The sequence below is a fragment of the Lynx rufus genome, unplaced genomic scaffold, assembly GCF_022079265.1.
Source record: "Lynx rufus isolate CCGP_SWC_20201006 ecotype Redwood Valley unplaced genomic scaffold, mLynRuf1.p SCAF_2, whole genome shotgun sequence".
Classification (NCBI taxonomy): domain Eukaryota; kingdom Metazoa; phylum Chordata; class Mammalia; order Carnivora; family Felidae; genus Lynx; species Lynx rufus.
Genome location: NW_025814834.1, coordinates 186,635,730 through 186,656,239, shown reverse-complemented (window position 1 = coordinate 186,656,239; position 20,510 = coordinate 186,635,730). Strand labels below are relative to the sequence as shown.

Below are 20,510 nucleotides of genomic sequence, written 5' to 3'. Positions count from 1 at the left end.
CATCCGACTTCAGCACAGGTCACAATCTCTCGGTTCACGAGTTGGAGGCCCAAGTTGGGCTCTGTGCTCACAGCTCAGAGACTGGAACCTGCTTCAGATTCTGTGTCTTCCTCTCTCTCTGCCCCTCCCCCACTCATTGAGCTCTGCCTCTCTCTGTCTCTCAAAAATAAACAAAAACATTAAAAAAATTTTTTAAAAAGAACAAAACTAATGTATGCCAAAATACTTCTGGATTTCCACAGTATCTACTTTTGAAAAAGATCCCATGTAAATTGCCCAAGAAAAACACTGACCACAACATCAATACCACGAGTTTTTCCATATTGCAGAAAGAAAATTATGTCAATGTATTCCACTTAATGCAGAAGAGATGACAGCCTCCATACAATTTATTCAGAAGTCAAATTAATAAATAACACCATATTTCATCTGTATAATGATTTACAGTTTATAGTTCACAAAGCACTTTGACCTTCACAATAATTCTGTTTTCTTGTTCCCACTGGATAGATTAAAAAATGAAGGATTAAAATGGAGGCCTTTCTAAATAGGACTCAAAATCCAAAAGCCATAAAAGAAAAGATTAAGAAATTTGTCTACATAAAAAAAAAGAAAGAAATTTGCCTAAATAAAAATCTAAAAGTTCTGCATGGGAATAAAATAAAAGAAGACAGATGACAAATACCAAAATGGGAACACATACCACAGGAAAACAAACTATCATATATACATGAATTATATAAAGTATGTGTGTGTGATGTGTATAAAAATAGAGAGAGACCTAGAAATCAACAGAAAAGAGGCCTATGACAACAGAAAAATAAGAATTTAAACAGGTAGTTTATAGAAAATGAAATATGAATAATTCAAACAATATAAATAGATGTTTAACTGTTACCACAACTTTTTTAAAACTTAAAACTAGGTACCATTTTTCTCTATCAGATTGGCAAAAACTCAACTTTGATAATAGCAAAGCATAATATTAACAACACTGACCCTAGAGCCAGAGTGCATAGTTTGAATTTCTGCCACAATAGCTGTATGATTTGGGCAAGTCACTTAAATTCTCTATTTCTCAATTTATTCACCTGAAAAACAGAGATAATAATAGTACCTATCTCAAAGGGATGTTAGTAAGATTAAAGGAAGTAATATGTATAAAGCACTTCAGATATTGCCTGGCACGTAGTAACCACCTTATAAGAATTAGCTATGATACAGCTAATGTTGGTGAGTGATCAAGCAAGTTTGATATACCTCAAGCAATGTATCTTAGAACAACCTCTAAGGAAAGCAATTTGGCAGTATTTCATATTTATAAATGCAAATATCCTTTGACTTAGAAATCCCACTTTCTTCCAATTTATTCTATAACTACCCTTATACACATGTAAAATGACATATGTTCAAGGGGCTTCCTTACAGAATTGCTTACAATATAGGAAACCTGGAAGTAATACAAATGTCCAACAATAAGGAACTAGTTAAATAAATTATGATAGAGCCACTCAATGGAATACTATGCAGGTGATTTTTTAAAAAAGAAAGAAAGAGGGGCGCCTGGGTGGCTCAGTGGGTTGAGTACCCGGCTTCGGCTCAGGTCATGATCTCACAGTTTGTGGGTTCAAGCCCCGCATCAGGCTCTGTGCTGACAGTTTAGACCCTGGAGCCTGCGTCGAATTCTGTCTCCCTCTCTCTGTGCTCTTCCCCCACTCATGCTCTGTCTCTCTCTCTCTCCTTCAAAAATAAATTAAAAAATTTAAAAAAAATTTTATAAGAAATAAAATAAAATAAAAAAGAAAGAGGTTGGGGCGCCTGGGTGGCTCAGTCGATTGAGCGTCCGACTTTGGCTCAGGTCATGATCTCGCAGTCTGTGGGTTTGAGCCCTGCATCGGGCTCTGTGCTAACAGCTCGGAGCCTGGAGCCTGCTTGGGATTCTGTGTCTCCCCCTCTCTCTGCCCCTCCCCCGTTCATGCTCTACCTCTCTCTCTGTCAAAAATAAATAAACATTAAAAAAAAATAATTAGAAAAAAGAAAGAAAGAGGGGCACCTGGCTGGCTCGGTGGAACATGTGACACTTGATCTTGTGGTTGAGTTCGAGCCCCACATTAGGTGTAGAGATTACTTAAAAAAATTTTTTATTTTATCTTTAAAAAAAAAAGAAAAGAAAGCAGAAGCTTTTTACATACTGATCTAAAAAGGTCTCCAAGATATAGTATGTGAAAAAGCAGTATGGGGGGGCAGGGAGTACAGATGAATGGGGAACCATGTGCTAACTTTTACATTAAAAATGGGAAAAATAGGGACGCCTGGCTGGCTCAGTCAGTGGAGTGTGGGACTCCTGATCTCAAGGTTGTGAGTTTGAGCCCCATGTTGCACGCAAAGCTTACTTTAAAAAAAAAGCTGAGGGCGCCTGGGTGGCTCAGTCAGTTAAGCATCCAACTTCTACTTAGGTCATGATATCGCAGTTAGTGAGTTCGGGCTCTGTGTTGGGCTCTGTGCTGACAGCTCAGAGCCTGGAGCCTGCTTCAGAGTCTGTGTCTCCCTCTCTCTCTCTGCCCCTCCCCCACTCTCACTCTATCTCTTGCTCTCTCTGAAAAATAAACATTAAAAAAAATTGTTTAGGGGCACCTGGGTGGCTCAGTTGGTTAAGTGCCCGACTTCAGCTCAGGTCATGATATCACGGTTCATGGGTTTGAGCCCCATGTCAGGCTCTGTGCTGACAGCTTGGACCCTGGAGCCTGCTTTGGATTCTGTGTCTCCCTCTCTCTCTGGCCCTCCCCTGCTCACGCTCTCTCTCTCTCTCTCAAAAATAAATAAACATTTAAAAAAAATTTTTTTAATAAATAAAAAAAATTGTTTACCTGGGAAAAATAAGATTTTATATTCATATTTATATGCATTTGCCTGAAGAAAGTCTAAAAGAGTATAAAGAAACTAGTAGGGGCATCTAGCTGCCTCAATCAGTAGAGCATGCAACTCTTAATCTCAGGGTCCTGAGTTCAAGCCCCATATTAGGCATGGAGCCTAGTTAAACAAACTAGTAAAAGTAGTTGGGAGGAGGCATGGAACTGGGTGCACGGGGGATAGGCACAGGAGTGAGACTTTCACTGTTTATATTAAATATATAAATATGCAAACATTTATTTAATCATGGAATGTATTATGTCTTCATAGATTAATTTTTTAATTTTTTTAATTTTTTTTAACGTTTATTCATTTTTGAGACAGAGAGAGACAGAGCATGAATGGGGGAAGGTCAGAGAGAGAGGGAGACACAGAATCCAAAACAGGCTCCAGGCTCCGAGCTGTCAGCACAGAGCCCGACACGGGGCTCGAACCCACGGACTGCGAGATCACGACCTGAGCCGAAGTCGGACACCCAACCAAATGAACCACCCAGGCGCCCCCATAGATTAATTTTTTAAATGTTTGTTTATTTTAAGAGAGAGAGAGAGAGCAGGGAAAGGCAGAGAGAGAGGATCCCAAGCAGGCTCCGTGCTATCAGTGCAGAGCCCATGCTGGGCTCAATCCTACGAACTGTGAGATCATGATCTGAGCCAAAATCAAGAGTTGGAAGTTTAACTGACTGAGCCACCCAGGTGCCCCAAAAGATTAATTTTTTTTTTGGAAAACCTGAATCTCACAGAGGATAAGAAATTTGCCTACAATCATATAGCTAATAATAAAAGGTTGATTACATTGTTTTTCCTTATACCATACTGCCTTTCTGAAATTTTCAGGAATGGAAGACTTTAAAATGATCACAAATAGGGACACCTGGGTGGCTCAATCAGTTGAGCATCCATCTCTTGATTTCAGCTCAGGTCATGATCTCATGGTTCGTGAGTTTAAGCCCTGCATTGATCCCTGCTTGGGCTTCGGTCTTCCTGTCTTGTCCCCTCCCCCTGATTACTCTCTATTGCTCTGTCAAGATAAATAAAAATATGGGGCACCTGGGTGGCTCAGTTGGTTAAGCATCCGACTTCGGCTCAGGTCATGATGTCAGAGTTCGTGAGTTCAAGCCCCATGTGAGGCTCTGTGCTAACAGCTCAGAGCCTGGAGCCTGCTTCAGATTCTGTGCCTCCTCTCTCTCTGCCCCTCCCCCGCTCACAGTCTGTCTGTCTCTCTCAAAAATAAACATTAAAAAAAAATTTTAACAAACAATAAATAAAAATAAACTTAAAAAATGTATCACAAAAAGTTTTTTTAAAAATTTTAAAAGGGAAAAAAAATTTTTTAAGGGGCACCTGCCTGGCTCAGTCAGTGGAGCATGTGACTCTTGATCTCGGGTCAGGAGTTCAAGCCCACGTTGGGCCTAGAGCTTACTTATAAAAAAAATTACCACAATGGGAATGCAAGCTGTGCAGCCACTCTGGAATACAGTATGGAGGTTCCTCAAAAATTAAAAATAGAACTACTCTACGACCCAGCAATTGCACTACTAGGCATTTATCCACGGGATACAGGTGTGCTGTTTCAAAGGGACACATGCACCCCCATGTTTATAGCAGCACTATCAACAATAGCCAAAGTATGGAAAGAGCCCAAATGTCTATCAGTGGATGAATAAAGAAAATGTGGTATATATATACAATGGAGTATTACTCGGCAAACAAAAAGAATGAAATCTTGCCATTTGCAACTATGTGGATGGAACTAGAGGGTATTATGCTAAGCAAAATTAGTCAGAGAAAGACAAATATCATATGACTTCACTCATATGAGGACTTTAAGACACAGAATAGATGAACACAAGGGAAGGGAAACAAAAATAGTATAAAAACAGGGAGGGGGACAAAACATAAGAGACTCTTAAATATGGAGAACAAACAGAGGGTTACTGGAGGGGTTGTGGGAGGGGGGATGGGCTAAATGGGTAAGGGGCATTAAGGAATCTACTCCTGAAATCATTGTTGCACTGTCTGCTAACTAATTTGGATATAAATTAAAAAATTAAATTAAATTAAAAAAAGAAAAAAAATTATCACAAGTAGGCTTTTCTCTGAAATAACCACCTACTCTGAGTGCTCAGCAAAAATAATACTAGTGACACCACACTGAAGTAATTAATCTCTGTATGATGACTTGGAAAATAGTATAATACCCATTGTTGGTCCAAAACATTCACCATCACCCACACTATACATTGTAATAATTGGGCTTCATTTACTGGAAGGAGATGAAATTCTTATAAAAGCCCTTATCACAGGTTTCAAATTCCAACACAACATTCATTTTGCAGAACAATGAAGGGTACTGCACTAAGAATATATCTATAAACACTTTCACATAGGGGGAAGAAACATTAAAGCAAGTCGGCTTTCTACTATAAGTAAGCCAAGGAATGAGTACATGTAAATATGTAATTTTCTTTTTACAAATAACATAAGCACAAAATGTTATTGGGGATCCTGGGGTGGAGAGTCCCTAGCCTAGCCTGCCAATACTTTTATTCTTATTTTTTTTAATGTTTATGCATTTTTGAGAGAGCAAGCATGACCGGGGTAGGGGCAGAGAGAGGACAGTGGATTCAAAGCAGGTTTTGTGGTCACAGCAGCAAGCCCGACATGGGGCTTGCACACATGGACTGTGAGATCATGACCTTTGCCAAAGTCAAACGCTCAACCAACTGAGCCACCCAGGTGCCCCCATACATACACTTTTAAACAGAATTAAACAGGCCCACCATATGCTAAATCTCAAAGGATTTGTGTTTGAGACCATCCCAAATACATATCGGTATAAGAGAATACATCAAATATCCAGGGCAGTAAGTATCAAGGATCTCAACAGTAATTCACAAACATCTGTATCACCTAGTACTACTTCTAACAAGTAACCAAGAACCTCCAACTCGATCCTCAGTCTCTCAGTTCTGACCAGCCCCACCTACAGACCCCAACATCTCCTGTGTTCCATTCCCTGCTATCATCCCGGGCAACTATGACATCCATACTAATGACATGTCCAACATACTTCACAGCCCCATAACCTCCCACTACTTCAAAGCCTATACTTCCACTAGCTTCAACAGCACTATGACAGTTACACCCTGGTTGTTTTGTTTGTTTGTTTGTTTGTTTGTTTGTTTAACCTTGAAATATTGAACTCTCAGCTTTCCCATTCTGTATTTCTTAAAGAACCTGATCTTCAACTATATTTCTCATTGTCTGCTTATTCTTCAAGCTTTTACTTATAATCCCAACTTGGACTCTCATATTCCATCATATCTCCCACACTATTACTAGCAGTATAAAGTTACTCTCCATTTTATCTTTCTTTTTTGTATATTCCAATTCTAGATCAACTCAACCATCTTTTTTGCTCTCCTGCTCTTAGGCTTCTGGAGAAGTATAAAATCCATGCTACTAGGCCCTATTACAAATACATTATTTCTAACTTTTACTGGGCCCTCAATGTGATCAGCAATGTTCTTTTTTTTTTTTTTATCCTTAATCTATTCTTCTTTCATTTCCTATTGAAGATTTCCATGGCCCTAATATTTACCATAGTTCCTTCAGTCTCCAGAAATAATTGACTTCTCTACAGATAACTAATCTCATCAAGAAAATAAGGCCACCTGGAGTGCCTGGGTGGCTCAGTCGGTTGAGCATCCGACTTCAGCTCAGGTCATGATCTCACAGTTTGTGGGTTCGAGCCCCGCATCGGGCTCTGTGCTGACAGCTTGCTCAGAGCCTGCAGCCTGCTTCAGATTCTGTGTCTCCTTCTCTCTCTCTGCCCCTCCCCCGCTCATTCTCTGTATCTCTCTCTCAAAAATAAATGTTAAAAAAATTAAAAAAAAAAAAAGAAGGCCATCTGTCAAACTCCCTCATCTTTTCCTTCTACCACATCATTATCCATCTTGACTTGTATTATTGTCAAGGACTAAAACCCAACTGATTTCTTAGGTAAATTTTCCACTCAATCTACAAAATTCTTTCACTCATGCTAAAAAGAAAAACACACATGTACCATAGTGGAAAAAACACAGGTTTCAGAGATAGATAGATTTTGTTCAAATTCTTGCCTATAGTCTTCCCAATTGTAAAAGATGGGTACTGATACCTAAACCACAAGGCTGTTGTGATCTATAAAGCATCTTTATGGCATCTGGCAGAATATATTCTCTCTTTCTTTTAAAAAGATTTTATCTCTAAGCAATTTCTACACCCAACGTGGGTCTCGATCTCACCACCCCAAGATCAAGAGTCGCATGCTCCAGCAACTGAGACAGCCAGGCACCCCTAAGTATATTCTCATCTCAATAAAGATGTTTCACTACTATCATCTCTTTCACAACCACACTTGTTGAAAGAGTAATTTTACTCACTGCCTCCCATTTATTCCTCAATCCATTATGATCTGACTACTGCTATCATTGCCACCACTGCACTATCTGAAGCGTCTTTCAGAGGAAACAAGAGATCTCCTAATTGCTAAATTCAGTGGTTTGTTTCTAATCCTCATTCTGCTTGACTTCTGCAGCACCTGACAGTGATGGTCACCCCCTCCCATCCTGAAACCCTTCTTCCTTTGGTTTCTATTATAATGCCATTCTGTTCCAGTTCTTATCCCATTCCTTTAACCTATCTTGGTGTCTATTGCCCTTCAAATAATGATGTTCCTTCTGGTCCACAGCCCTTTTCTTCTATTCTTTCAGTATTACCATCCCATATCAAGTCTTCAAATATCCCTGTTATATTCTCTGTTGACCCTCAAATTTATGTATTCAGTTCCAACCTTTCTCCCAATTTTCAGACCCCACAGTATTATCTGAAAAACACCTCAAATTAAGCATGTCCAAAGGGAACATTATCTTCCCTCAAAATTGCTTATGTTCCATCCCTATTACAATTAACACGACCAACACATCCCACCAATGAAGTCAGAAACTTCCCTCTCAACTCTGGAAACATCATGGAATTGAAACCTCCTGGAACTGCATGCCATTGTCTTCATTTTCCTACCACTATCCCAGTTCATCCCCTCTGACCTAGAGTAGCACACTGGTTTCCTGCCTACCTAGGTTTGTTTTATCTACCTCCACACTGTCTTCACTTTCATTTCTTCCTCCACATTTTCACCAGAGATAATCAATCATACCAAATTCCTGCCTACAAAACTTTCAATGGCCCCCCATACCTACAGAACAAAGTCCAAATTCTTCAGCAAGGTTTTCTCAGAGTTATAAACGGAAAGGTTTTAGATCAGACAAACATGGTTTTCAAAAACAAAAACAAAACAAACAAAACCATGGGTTTCATTTCTAGCTGAATCTAAATACTGGCTTAGTCCAGAGTCTTCCAAGTGAAAGATAAAAGGCAGAGAAGGGAGAACGAGGGATGACAGGAGAAAAGAAGGAGACAGTAGTGTCTGAGGTGGGGGACGGAGTATTTTCGAGTTTAGAAATGGAAAGTTTCCAGGGAAGAGTATTTGAGGGAAGTTTTGAGGGAAGTAAAGTGACGGAGACCAGATCTCTGAGGGAGGAGGGATTACAGAGACGAGGGAAGCTCTCTGTGTGGAGTTGGAGGTCTCCAAAACAGGAGTTCTCCGAGAAAATGAAGGATTCTTGAGTCTGTGAAATGAGAAAAGTTCCTGAGTGGAGTCAAGGACCAGGTCCCCGATACGAAGGAACTTCTAATGGGTGCCTGGCCTCTGAGGCAAGAAGGCGGGGGTCGGGGTAGGGGTTGTCCCCCGACCCTGAGGGAAGTGAAAAGGGAAGGGGAAGGGGCGAGAAGTGTCCCCAGCCGCTCAGAGTAAGACCTTGGGAAGCGAAGGGGTCCTGTCGGTGTTGAGAGACCCGAGCGCCAATGCTCCGGAACCGCGGCGGTGTAGCAGCAGCGCGCGCGGGCCGGGGTGCCCCGGGTTTGTGCCCTATGCGCTCTCTCGGCGTTACCTGAGGCGGGACTGAGCAGCCAGAGGGGTGCCTGCGCGGGCGGGAGGCGGAGGCAGCAGCAAAGTGGGAGCATAGTAGCCCTCACAGCTTGGAGGCGGCAGAGGCTCTTAGCCTGCGGAGGCGGTGGGGGTCCCTCGCGCAGAAGCCGGAGACTCGGCGGAGCTAACGGCGGCGAAGGACAAGGAGGCTACTGCCATGGCCCCGCAGTCGGGACCGTTCCCCCCGTCTGTTTGACGGGGCCAGGAGAATGATCCCAACGGCGAGCCAGAAAGGGCAGCTGAAAGCTCCGCTTGAGCTCCGCGACCGCGAGCCACTGAAACGCCTGCCCAAGTAGGCTGGAGGACTGGGGGCGGGGCCTCGGCGGCCACGCCCCTCTCCTCAAGCCTCCCAGCAGCCAATCAATCGTCGATCCTTGATAAACCAGCTAGTGGAATTGCCCAATTAGCGTTAGGAATGCCACGTGGTATGAGGGTGGCCTCAATAGGCGTCCGAGAAAGCCAATCAACAGCCCTAGGCGCCAACTCCGGAGGACGAAGAGAACCAATAGAAAGTAAGAGGAGGTTAAAAACAGGAGAGGCAGTGTGCTGGAAAGGCGGAATCAAGGAGGAGGGAATACACCTGGGGGAAACTCAAGTCCCTGGAATCTCCAGAGGGCGGGACAGTAAATACAAGAGGGAACAATTAAAATGCCAAACATATAAACGATTGGTAATTAATAAAACTAACAGAAAATGTGTTCGACTGGCGCGGCTTTGCAGTTGGTGAAGTAATAGCTGAGTAAGGACTCTCTGAATAAGAAAAAGCCATTTGAACGTAGAGTCCTGCAGGATCTCGGTATACTGTAGGGGAGAAATTGATACATAAACTATTATTATTAGCTACTTGAGATAGTAAAAGCAATGAGTTGGGTTCAAACGCTGAAGCAACAATTAATCTAGACTAAGAATTGATTCGGTGAAGCCTTCTTGGAAGAGAGAACGCTTGAGTTGGCTTGAAAACTGAAGATTTTGAAAGAGCTGGGTAGGGAATAAGAATTCTATTCAACTGTTCACCATGCACATATTTCCTTCCTCGTGCTTTCCATATGCCTGGACTTCAGGTGCTCATAATCTCACGCCTGAGCAGATTGGAACAGAGTTTCCAGGGCTAGAGCAGGCAAAGAAACACCAGAGTATGGGCCTTCCTGCACCAATATTTCCTTGGATTAGAGACCTCCTTTCAGACATCTTTAGACTTGCCTCCTACTGGAAGAGTCTTGACAGATAAGTGGGATTTGAATAGTTGGAGTATAGGTGGTGTGCATTCCTAGTGGCAATAAAATTTAAGAAAGATGTGTGTATGATTTCACTCATATGTGGAATCTAAAAAACAACAAATGAACAAACAAACAAAAAACAGAACCAGACCTATAAATACAGAGAACAAACTGATGGTTGCTGGAAAGGACAGGGAACAAAATGGGTGAAGGGGAGTGGGAGATAGAGGCTTTCAGTTTTAGAATGAATAAGTCACGAGAATAAAAGGCACAGCACAAGGAATATAGTCAAAGGTATTGTAATAGTATTGTATGGTGACAGATGATAGCTATACTTGTGACCATACCATAATGTATAAATTTGTCCAATCACTATGTTGTACATCTGAAACTAATGTAACATTGTGTGTCTACTACAGTTAAATAAAAAGTTTTAAAAAGATGTGTGATAGGAGATAAGAATGGAAGTTAAATGTGGATTGAGCTTAAATGCCAAATTTGTCCTTTTTTATGCTGTGAGAGTTGTCAAAGGTTCTCGAGCAGAGTAGTCTCAACAGGACACTGGTTTAGTTAGATTAATAGGTAGCTCACAGTATCTCCAAAAGGAGAAAAGAAATCACCCAACCCTGTACCCTTGGCTCAAAGCCTTTTCTGTATCATTGTTTTGGCAACACATGATGTGCTGCCACCTGGTGACAGTTCAAATACCATTGTTCCCCACTGCTATTTAATTTTTCTGTTGTTAGAGCCCTGGCACCTTTTAAACCTGTCTCCCACAAAGCCTGATGCAAAGTATTTGATAAATAGGTACAGCACTGGTAGCAAGTATAATTGAATAATGCCATCATACCATATGTATCACATGCCCAGTGAAAGATGTAAAAGAGAGGGGTTACTTGTACCTTCAGTAGGAAGATGAGCCTTGATGGCAAGTTTTTAGGTTTTTGAACAAGTTCTGTTTGACCCAAGTCTGATCTCTCCCATTCCACTGTCAGAAATTTCCTTTATAGTGAGGGGAAAGAACCAAGGATTGCCTTATAGTTATTTGGGTGTCAAAGGCCCACTCTTCATTATCTGTCTCCTAGTTAGGCCAGGGCCTTGAATGCATCGTATAACCTGCCCTACTGATCTCAGCCCTTTATTATGCTTTTATTTCAGAATTGTCTCCTCTTCCCAGCTAGATGGAGCTAAGAGCTGGGAACTTTATTAAGCCCACTGCACATCTTAACTCAGGGCAAATACATACCAGGGCTGGTATGTATTATGCTCAATAAATATCAACTGGGTGGATGAATGGCATTATCTTTTGTCTATATTTAGTGGTGGAAGAGACCTCATGAGTCCTTAGTGGGATGCTGCTGCTTCTAAGGAAATCTTGGACTGCATGCTCTAGAATACAAAATCCAAGTAAGAAGCAAGTAAAGCTGCCCTTAGCCTACATAGAAAGATCTACTTTCCAGAGAGCAAGCTTGTGATGGAAGGATTAGAACTAATAACCACAAGGCATTTTTTTAAATATAACAAGAAATATAGAGTACATCACCCCTAGTGATTCGATTAATATTAAATCATGAGGGGCGCCTGGGTGGCGCAGTCGGTTAAGCGTCCGACTTCAGCCAGGTCACGATCTCACGGTCCGTGAGTTCGAGCCCCGCGTCGGGCTCTGGGCTGATGGCTCAGAGCCTGGAGCCTGTTTCCGATTCTGTGTCTCCCTCTCTCTCTGCCCCTCCCCTGTTCATGCTCTGTCTCTCTCTGTCAAAAATAAATAAAAACGTTTAAAAAAAAAAAAAATTAAAAAAAAAATCATGAAATTTGTTTCATCTAATAAATATATACATGTAAATTTACTAGGCCACAATGTAAACTGTATTTCTTACTGGAGGTCACATCAAAAAATTTTAAAGCCACTGGATTAGAGGCAGAGACTGAAAGAAAGGAGACCAGGAGACTGTTGCAGAAATGCAAGCAGGGCTGGGCTACTGAGGATGAGGAAATGTGGAGGGACTAGAGTAAACCTTAAGAGGTAGAAGCTGGAGGTGAGGAGAGGAAGCCTCCTATTGCTCAGGTCCAGGGCCTATATAAATGTCTTGCCCTCCTCTGCATCCCCACAGCAATACTGGCCTACCTTATTCTACCCACCAGAATGGGAACTCCCATCTCCTTCCAAATTCCACTGAGCAGAGGGCTTGCACTCAGCTATGAGTATCTATGAACTTGGACTTCAGAGAGAGGGATGGCAGAAAGCAGTCCAGTAACAGGAGGAAGAAAGGGTACAGTTGAGTCTATCCCATGTGGGTGCTGATTCACAGAAGACATCAGGAAGAGTTAAAACATTTATTGTAATTATTGCCTGGTGGGCAGGCAGTGACAAGCCTCAGTAAGAGGGCAGATACCAGCTAGATCAAGAAAGGAGGGACATGGGGCCCAGAAACAGGGGCTTGAAGGGGAAGGTGAGCAAAGCTACTCTTACAAGTTCTTATAGGTCACTCAGGAACATTGTGGGGCCCTTAAAGAATATGTTCTCCTGCTCAAGGCTCTGGGCCTAAAGCTGAAAGCTGCTGGGCTCCAGGTTAGAAAGTGTGCTCTTCTGGAGATCTAAGGGGATAAAAAGGGAAAAGAAAACAAACCATCAGCGAGCACTATGATACACACAGAATTAGGCCCTAGGCCTGTCTGATGGGGAGGAACATACAAGCCTGACCTGGGATAAGTAACGACAGAATGATGGATTCACTAAAAAAGAGGCAGAGACTCCATTCTACCCAGTGCCAAATAATCAGGCAGCTGACACACACACACCATTCAGATTCACCCTCCCCCAGACCTGGGATCCCTGCCCTTACTCCCACCTAGTTTCCCAGCTACTGTTGCTGTCTGGAAGACTGACTTCAGAGGTAGATGAAGAAAGACACATGGTGAAGGTGGCAGCCAGGGACAACTTAGATTGGAGGATGTGAATGGAGGTCCTGGAAAGGGGAACAGAAGCAGAGATGGAGACAGTGGGTCAAGAGGACCCTTCCACCATAGAACTGTTCTCCTTCGTGAGGCCAGGACCCCGGTCTCCTCTCCCTTTATCCTTCAAACATATAAAGATACCTCAGTGACCCTGTATCAAGTAAAGAATGCCCAGTACTGCCTTTACAGGCTGTGACCCAGATACCATACCACCCCTACCAGCCCATGTCAAATCTAGGATAGCTGAACTTTGGTCCCCAATGCCTGGCCTCTGAGACATATCCCTTCCACTGCCACAAGCATCCACACCCCCTGATCTGAGGAGGTTGTGCTCCTGCCGGGCATCCTGGACCTCTGTCCTGGCAGCCTCCAGGGTGTGACCCTTGACCTCCCTGCCACTTTGCAGCTGCTCCAACGTCTGCCAGACCATGGGCCCAGGTAGGACCAGGTAGGTACATTCCTCTCCCTCTCCAGGAGGAATCCCCCTCCCCACCATTGGCATCTTCAGCACACATGGAACCCTCATGTGGGCAATGACAGTCTCTCAACCTGGAGAAGAGGGCTTGGGAAGAAAAGCTTTGGAGGGAGGTAGAGTCAGCACAGGGAAGAGAGAAAGAGATAGGGGTGGGAAAGGGTATGCTGGCCTGCCTGCACAACAGAAAAGACAGAAAGGAAGGAGCCTTCATAGGGAGATATGAAGAAATAGGTCTGATCCTGGTCCTACCTTCCAGCTGTGGGCCTGAGCTTGCCCCCCTTCAGCCATCTGTTTCAGCAGCAGCTCCTGGTGCTGGCCTTCAATGAGAGAAAAATGTAAGAGAGCTGTTCTCCAACTTCTCTTCTCCTCCCGGCCTTGTACCCAGCCTGGTGCTGAAAACTGAGACAGAAGCATTCTGGTCTAGCATTCCAAACTGACTGGGGAAACTAGACTCACACCATGGAGGCAAGACAAAACACTTGGCCAGACTTCTGAGCAGCTCAAGAAATCAGAGCTATGGCCACTTACTGGGACAGCAAAAAGGCTTTCCAGAAAAGGGGACAGGTGAACTCATACCCACCTCCAATCTTTTACTCACTCAGCTAGTCCTGCAGCAATTTCAGCTCCTCCTGAAGAATCTCTGATTCCTCCCACAGGAGTTGACACCTGCACAGATGACAGCAGTGTCATTCAAAAGCCAATCAACAAGCCCTGAGGACACTACCAGAGTGCCAAGAATTCAGAGGCCCAAAGAAGGAGAGGTCTTGCCCATCACTTACTCATTCTGCAGCTCTTGGTGAAGGCCACCAGTAGCACTACGTTTTTGTGGTCCTGTTTGTATTTGGGCTTGGGCCTGTTCCTGCACCTGGCTTTGAAGGCCCTGCAGTTCCCTTCTCAGCTCCTCCAGGCATTGATCCAGGAGAAGGACCCTCTGCTCTGGGCTCCCCTGCAGCAACCTTAGAGATGCTGTAGTGGGACAAACTGAGGATCAGTCCTTCTGAGACTTTTACACATGAGCCTACAGATTCCACTTGCAAATCAAGACACAAGTGCACACACAGGAGATATGTAACAAAACTGTATGCATACATAATGAGCTGTGTGCAGGAAAAAAATAACTGGCCATATACCTTCCAGGGTACAGATCTTATACTTCTGCTGCTCTTGCTCTTCCAGCAGCCCCTGCACAGCCTGTCTTAGTGTCTCAGTCACCTACCCAGGCAAGAAAAGCCACCTGAGCTACTGTGCAAGGGGCATCTCACACAAACACAAACACATACACACCTAGGATTCCACACTTTACCTGAGCCTGGGATTGAAGCTGGGATTGGAGAATAATAACTTCATCCCAGAGAGAAGATGCACCATGGGCCTTACCCCAACTCAGCCTCTCTGGGACAAAGGGAGTCTCTAGAGCCCAAGGCTGTTGAGCATGGACTCCAGACTGAGGAAGCAAGTGATGAGGGGAAATCCAGGTCCCAGCCAAATCTCCTGCTGAGGGAATAAGCAAGGGATGATTGTAAGGCCTAACTTTGGGGAGAAAACAGATGTTTGTTCAGGAAAGAAAACAGTTGGAATTTGGAATAGTGGATGATACAGGCACTGGAAAAAAGCAGATCCTGGAAAAAGAAAAGAACGGGGGCAGAAAAGGGACAATACTCACCCGCTGTGGAGACTCCAAGAGGATACAGCCGCTGCTACAAAAAAAAAAAAAAGTTCACAGGCCAATAGGCTCTGAGTGTCCCTAAACCCAAACCTCTAACGGGGGCCCTCAGGTGCCCCCTCACCTTAATCCTGGCCACATTTCCATCGGTAGCATTGAGAAGCACGTCGAGGTGCTCAGACCAGCTCAGGCTCCTACTCATAACCTTCCGCAAGGCTCCCTGACGTCTTGTGCCTTTGCTCTTCCAGCCCGGAACACCAGAGACACAGACCAGTAAGGCCACACTTCAGATCGAAAGTGGGGAGTGGGGATGTAATACTAAAGGTAGGGAGGGATGCAGTTATCAAGCCAAACTGGGACTGGTCAGGAGAGCAGCTCTTGGGGACTCTAGGGGAAAAGCGGGATGCTTTGATACTCAATTATCAGGTGGGAATTGAGAGTGCCGAATCTTGGTCGAAACCTTCCCAGACCCAAGACACAGGTACCATCACTCCGAACCTGTGCCAGCGACTACTGCCCAGTTCAAACCCTCCTGTAGGCCGGGAAAAGTCCGACCTCGGACTGGCTGCCGCAGCGCCACGTGGGAAACTGAGTTCGTCTCTCGCGGAAACAACCGGCGATGGAGGCTGTAGAACTACGTTTCCCTGGTAGCGGCACGAGCATTGACACCGCCACCGTGAAGCTTGCCGGGAAACCGAGGCTTTCTGATTCTGTAGTTGTTGGACCCAAGGACCAAGTGCACTACATATCCCAAGATGCATTGCATAGAGCCAACGCTACCCCGCTGCTGATCCCAGTGGTTCTTGGGAAATGGAGTCCAAGCTACCTTGAAACTTAACGGCCCAGGTTATCCTTGAGACTCCATTCCCCAGCAAGGTCTGCGCGTTGCGTGCGCTATGGAGCTGCAAGTCGCAGAACTGAAGCAGAAGATCGAAGACACATTGTGCCCTTTTGGCTTCGAGGTTTACCCCTTCCAGGTTGGTTTATCCCTCTGCGGTGCTGGAGCGAGGTGTATGATTGGCCTCGGTGCTATTGGCGTGAAGCTCGAGAGCCTTCTGATCTTTCCCGAGCTCCTCTGGCCCCATGTCCATCTGACGTACGGGAACATGGTGTCAATGGGGACTTTGTTAAAGAGGTAGAGAAACGGCCGCACGTTTGTCCTTGAAATCCCATATAACGCCATATTGATGAATGGGAGACACCACATAACCCAGTAATCTTGTGGCTCTACCACCTCCATAATTTACAGGAAGAAAGTGACCAGTGGGGTCAGAGTCATTTGAGAAGCATCCTTCAGAAGGGGCGCCTGGGTGACTCAGTCGGTTAAGCGTCGGTTTTAAGTTCGAGCCCCGCCTTGGGCTCTGTGCTGACAGCTCAGAGCCTGGAGCCTGCTTCGGATTCTGTGTCTCCCTCTCTCTCTGACCTAACCCAGCTCGCTCGCTCACTTGCTCTGTGTCTCTCTCCCCAAAAAGTAAACATTAAAAAAAAAAAAAAGCTTCCTTAAGGAGTTAGGATAGAGCAAGGCCTTGTAGGTTTGTGTAGCTAAGATTTAGGTTATCTGAGGGGGGAAGGGCATTCCTGTTGTTGAACAAGCAAACAATTGGCTGGTTTGTTCCATCTACCAACAGAGGGCTAATTCATGATGTTGCCAATCACCAGCGCTGGGCTGGATACAGAAACTGTGCACTCGCCTGTTACAGAAGTCTGGCACCACTACCTACCCTTGTTTACACAGATCCTTCCCCCTTATCCAGTGCCCTTTGTACTGAGCTGTGTGCTTGGACACAAAGCTAAATCAACTCAGGTTGAGCCCTTTGCCTGATGCTTAAGAGACAACTCACTCCCACCCCTTCCACTGAGTGGCACACAGCAGTGCTGGGAAAGAATATAGTGAAAGTATGTTGGGTCTAGCTTGAGAAGGACTTCCCAGAAAAAAATATAGAGTTGAGCTATATATGAAAAGAAGGAAAGAGTATTATGTACATCCCAAATATCAGGAACAGCTTAAGTAAAGGTGTGGAGGTAGTGGTGGATGGCAGGTATGGAGAGAGTGAGAATGTTTGGTGGGTCAGGTAGAACTGGGTGAGTAGTAAGAGTTATTGTACTAGACTCCTACTTCTCACCCTTTCCCTCCCCCACATCCAGTCAGACACCAAGACCTTTAGGAATCTGTCACTTGAGTCTCCCAAGTCCATTCCCTTCCATCCAACCCCTCTGTGCTTGGATTACTGCAATAATCTGCTTGCTATCATTTTGCATTCAACCTGTCCTTACACTGCAGCCAGATCTTTCCAAAGCCGATCATGTACATTTCCTCCTTAAATCTTAAATGGCTAGCCCCCCCATTGTCACCAAATTAGACCTATATTCCTTAAATTAGTATCTAGGCCAGTCATAATCTCACGCCTACTGATCTTTCCACCCTTCTCTCCTGCTCCCCTTTACAGACCCTTCACTTCTATCAAACTAGACAATTTGCTGTTTTCCAAATATGTCATTTTTGCATGTCTTTGTTAATGCTGTGCCCTCTATTTAGAATAAAACACCAGATTTTCTCTCCCTACATCATCTTGTCAGTTTCCTTCCTACCGTTCAAAAACAGCTTCCAAGAAGCCTTTTCTAGTTTCACAGGATCCTCATCAGGCCCTGTCATTGCACTAATCACAGTACAGTTTCTTTTGGTTCTTAGTCATGAATTCTCTGCCTCTTTATCCCAAACTCCCTGTCAGATTCCCCTATGGAGGAGTCCCCCATAAATATACATCATGCAGCATCAGTAGAAATCCATTCACTGAATGAATGAGATGGAGACAGCCCAAGATGTATGAGGCCTTGAATGCTGGGCCAAGGTATGGACCTGACAAAGGCCTAAATTGGCCCTCCTGTGTAGCCTGAATTTTCTCTCTGTTCTAGGTGGCATGGTATAATGCACTCCTGCCTCCAGCCTTCCACCTACCCCTGCCAGGACCTACCCTGGCCTTCCTGGTACTCAGCACACCTGCTATGTTTGACCGGGCCCTCAAACCCTTCCTGCAGAGTTGCCATCTCCGACCACTGACTGACCCTGTGGACCAGTGTGTAGCCTACCACTTGGGCCGTGTTAGAAAGGTGAGCAAGGTTCATATATTCCCCCAGGTTTCAAACCCATAGCTGCTTTCAGCTACTCTAAGCTCAGTGCAGGATCTAGACCTACTTACAGCTATGAGCCACTTTCAGATGGGCTATGCTAGAGCATCTTTGACATTGTGAGCTCTCCCCATTCTGCCTTAGCCCAGTTTCAGCCACCTTCTTCTAGCAGCCCCCCAGGTCTATAATCAATCTCACTTACCCTATCTCAGATGGGCAATTACATTAACTTCAAACCAGACTTCCCTTAGCCTCCAAGTGAAATAGGAGTAAGCCTAGCATCCCCTAAGCATCTTTCACCTGTCCTTGCCCTAGACCTGGACGTTTTATGTGTCTTTGGGGCCTTTTGAGGGTAGAACAGTATCCCCACCACCACCAGACACATGCACACATATATATACACACACATACATTGGGTCTCCCCAAAGCTGGGCCATGTCTTCCTCCACACTGAGACTTGGGAGGGCAGAGCCAAGTCACCCCTTGTAATAGGCATTTGTGAGCAAGACCTTGTTATTTCCCTTCAAATATGGACCTTTCTGGACAGAGTATCATTTTCTTCACAGTGGAGCTCCCCCCCATCCCCACGTTTAAGGTCATGTTTTCCCTTTAAACAACTTCTGAGGACAGGACCAAGTTAACACAACTAGGGCTCTCTAGGACAAAGTCATGATTCCTCTCATGTTGAAATGAGCTTCCATCTCTATCCCAGAACCTCCCAGAGTTGCAAATGGAAGTCATCGCTGACTACGAGGTACACCCCAATCGGCGCCCCAAGATTCTGGCCCAGACTGCAGCCCATGTGGCAGGGGCTGCTTACTACTACCAACGGAAGGATGTGGAGGCTGACCCCTGGGGGACCCAGGTCAGAGGGCAAGTGTGAATGAGTAGGGACTGGGAGAAAATGGTGAAGGCTCCTCAAGATACCAATTCACATTCTTCCACCTACCCTGGGTAAATGATTTGGTAGACACAATCCAAGGGAAAGGTGTGCCCTAGTCAGGAGCCCAACCCCACATGCTTTCTGGAGTCGGCCTGGGAACACATCAGGTCAGAGAACTTGGTCTGTTAAAATCTCGTTACAGGATGGAGGGGGTAGAGCAGTAATCAGGAAACCCAACAGTAAGACTGGGAAGTTGACAGAGACTCAGCTTAATAAACCCTTCCTTCTAGGTTCCTCATGGCCAAAGTGAGCTCATGAAAAGGGTTGTCCATGAGAGGAAATAGGGGAACCCAGCCAAAGGAGAGGTTCAAATGTGGAATCAGTGTTCCTTGAAAATAAATGAACAAGCCTAGCTTGCAGTGATGATAGTTGGACTTACTCCATGACCTTGCTTTACCATCTCCTCAGCACATATCAGGTGTGTGCATACATCCCCGATACGGAGGCTGGTTTGCCATCCGAGGAGTAATGCTGCTGCCAGGAATAGAGGTGCCAGATCTGCCACCCACAAAGCCCCTGGACTGTGTACCTACAAGAGCTGCCCGAATCACCCTGCTTGAAGGCTTTAATTTCCACTGGCGTGACTGGACATACCGGGATGCTGTAACACCACAGGAGCGTTACTCAGAAGAACAGAAGGCTTACTTTTCTACTCCACCTGCCCAACGCTTAGCTTTGTTGGGCTTGGCCCAGCCCTCAGAGGATCCTAGCTCTGCATCACCTGAGCTTCCTTTTACCACACTCCCACCCAAGAAGCCCCAGAATCCCAGCAGAGCCCGAGGCTGGCTCAGCCCCAGTATCTCACCACCTGCATCCCCGGGCCCTTGATATCCTCCCTCCTCTGAGATCCCTATTTATAAGTGGTACTTGGCTCTAGAACTCCTTTGGCTTTGGCAAGGCCAGATATTTTATTTTGGGTACAATATTTTTGTTTAAACAGGCTTCATGCCCAGTGTGGAGCCCAACATTGGGCTAGAACTCACGATCCTGAGATCAAGACATGAGCTGAGATCCAGAGTTGGATGCTCAACCAAAGGAGCCACCCAGGTGCCTGGGTACAATATTTTTGATACAAGGATTGTAATAGAGCTCTTCAGTGAAGATAACAAAGCTCAGAAAAACTTAGTCAAAAGAAGTGAAAGACAAGACAGATCCAGAATTCCCAGCTTAAAATACAGGATTATTCTTTTC

The 20,510-nt window shown here is 44.8% G+C and overlaps 2 protein-coding genes across 2 annotated transcripts; one reads left to right on the top strand and one right to left on the bottom strand.

The window, feature by feature from the left end:
- Positions 1-12,537: 12,537 nt before the first annotated feature.
- Positions 12,538-15,732, bottom strand: CCDC163 (CCDC163 homolog). Its single transcript, XM_047082359.1, is given in 6 exon segments — positions 12,538-12,752; positions 13,837-13,904; positions 14,186-14,253; positions 14,367-14,553; positions 15,251-15,284; positions 15,375-15,732. Coding segments are annotated over 6 exon segments (543 nt in total). The 5' UTR covers positions 15,453-15,732; the 3' UTR covers positions 12,538-12,644.
- Positions 15,733-16,133: 401 nt separating this feature from the next.
- On the top strand, positions 16,134-20,297 carry MMACHC (metabolism of cobalamin associated C). Its single transcript, XM_047084345.1, has 4 exons — positions 16,134-16,227; positions 18,164-18,358; positions 19,089-19,241; positions 19,728-20,297. The coding sequence occupies exons 1-4, from the start codon at positions 16,147-16,149 to the stop codon at positions 20,145-20,147; spliced, it is 849 nt and encodes a 282-aa protein (XP_046940301.1). The 5' UTR covers positions 16,134-16,146; the 3' UTR covers positions 20,148-20,297.
- Positions 20,298-20,510: the final 213 nt, after the last annotated feature.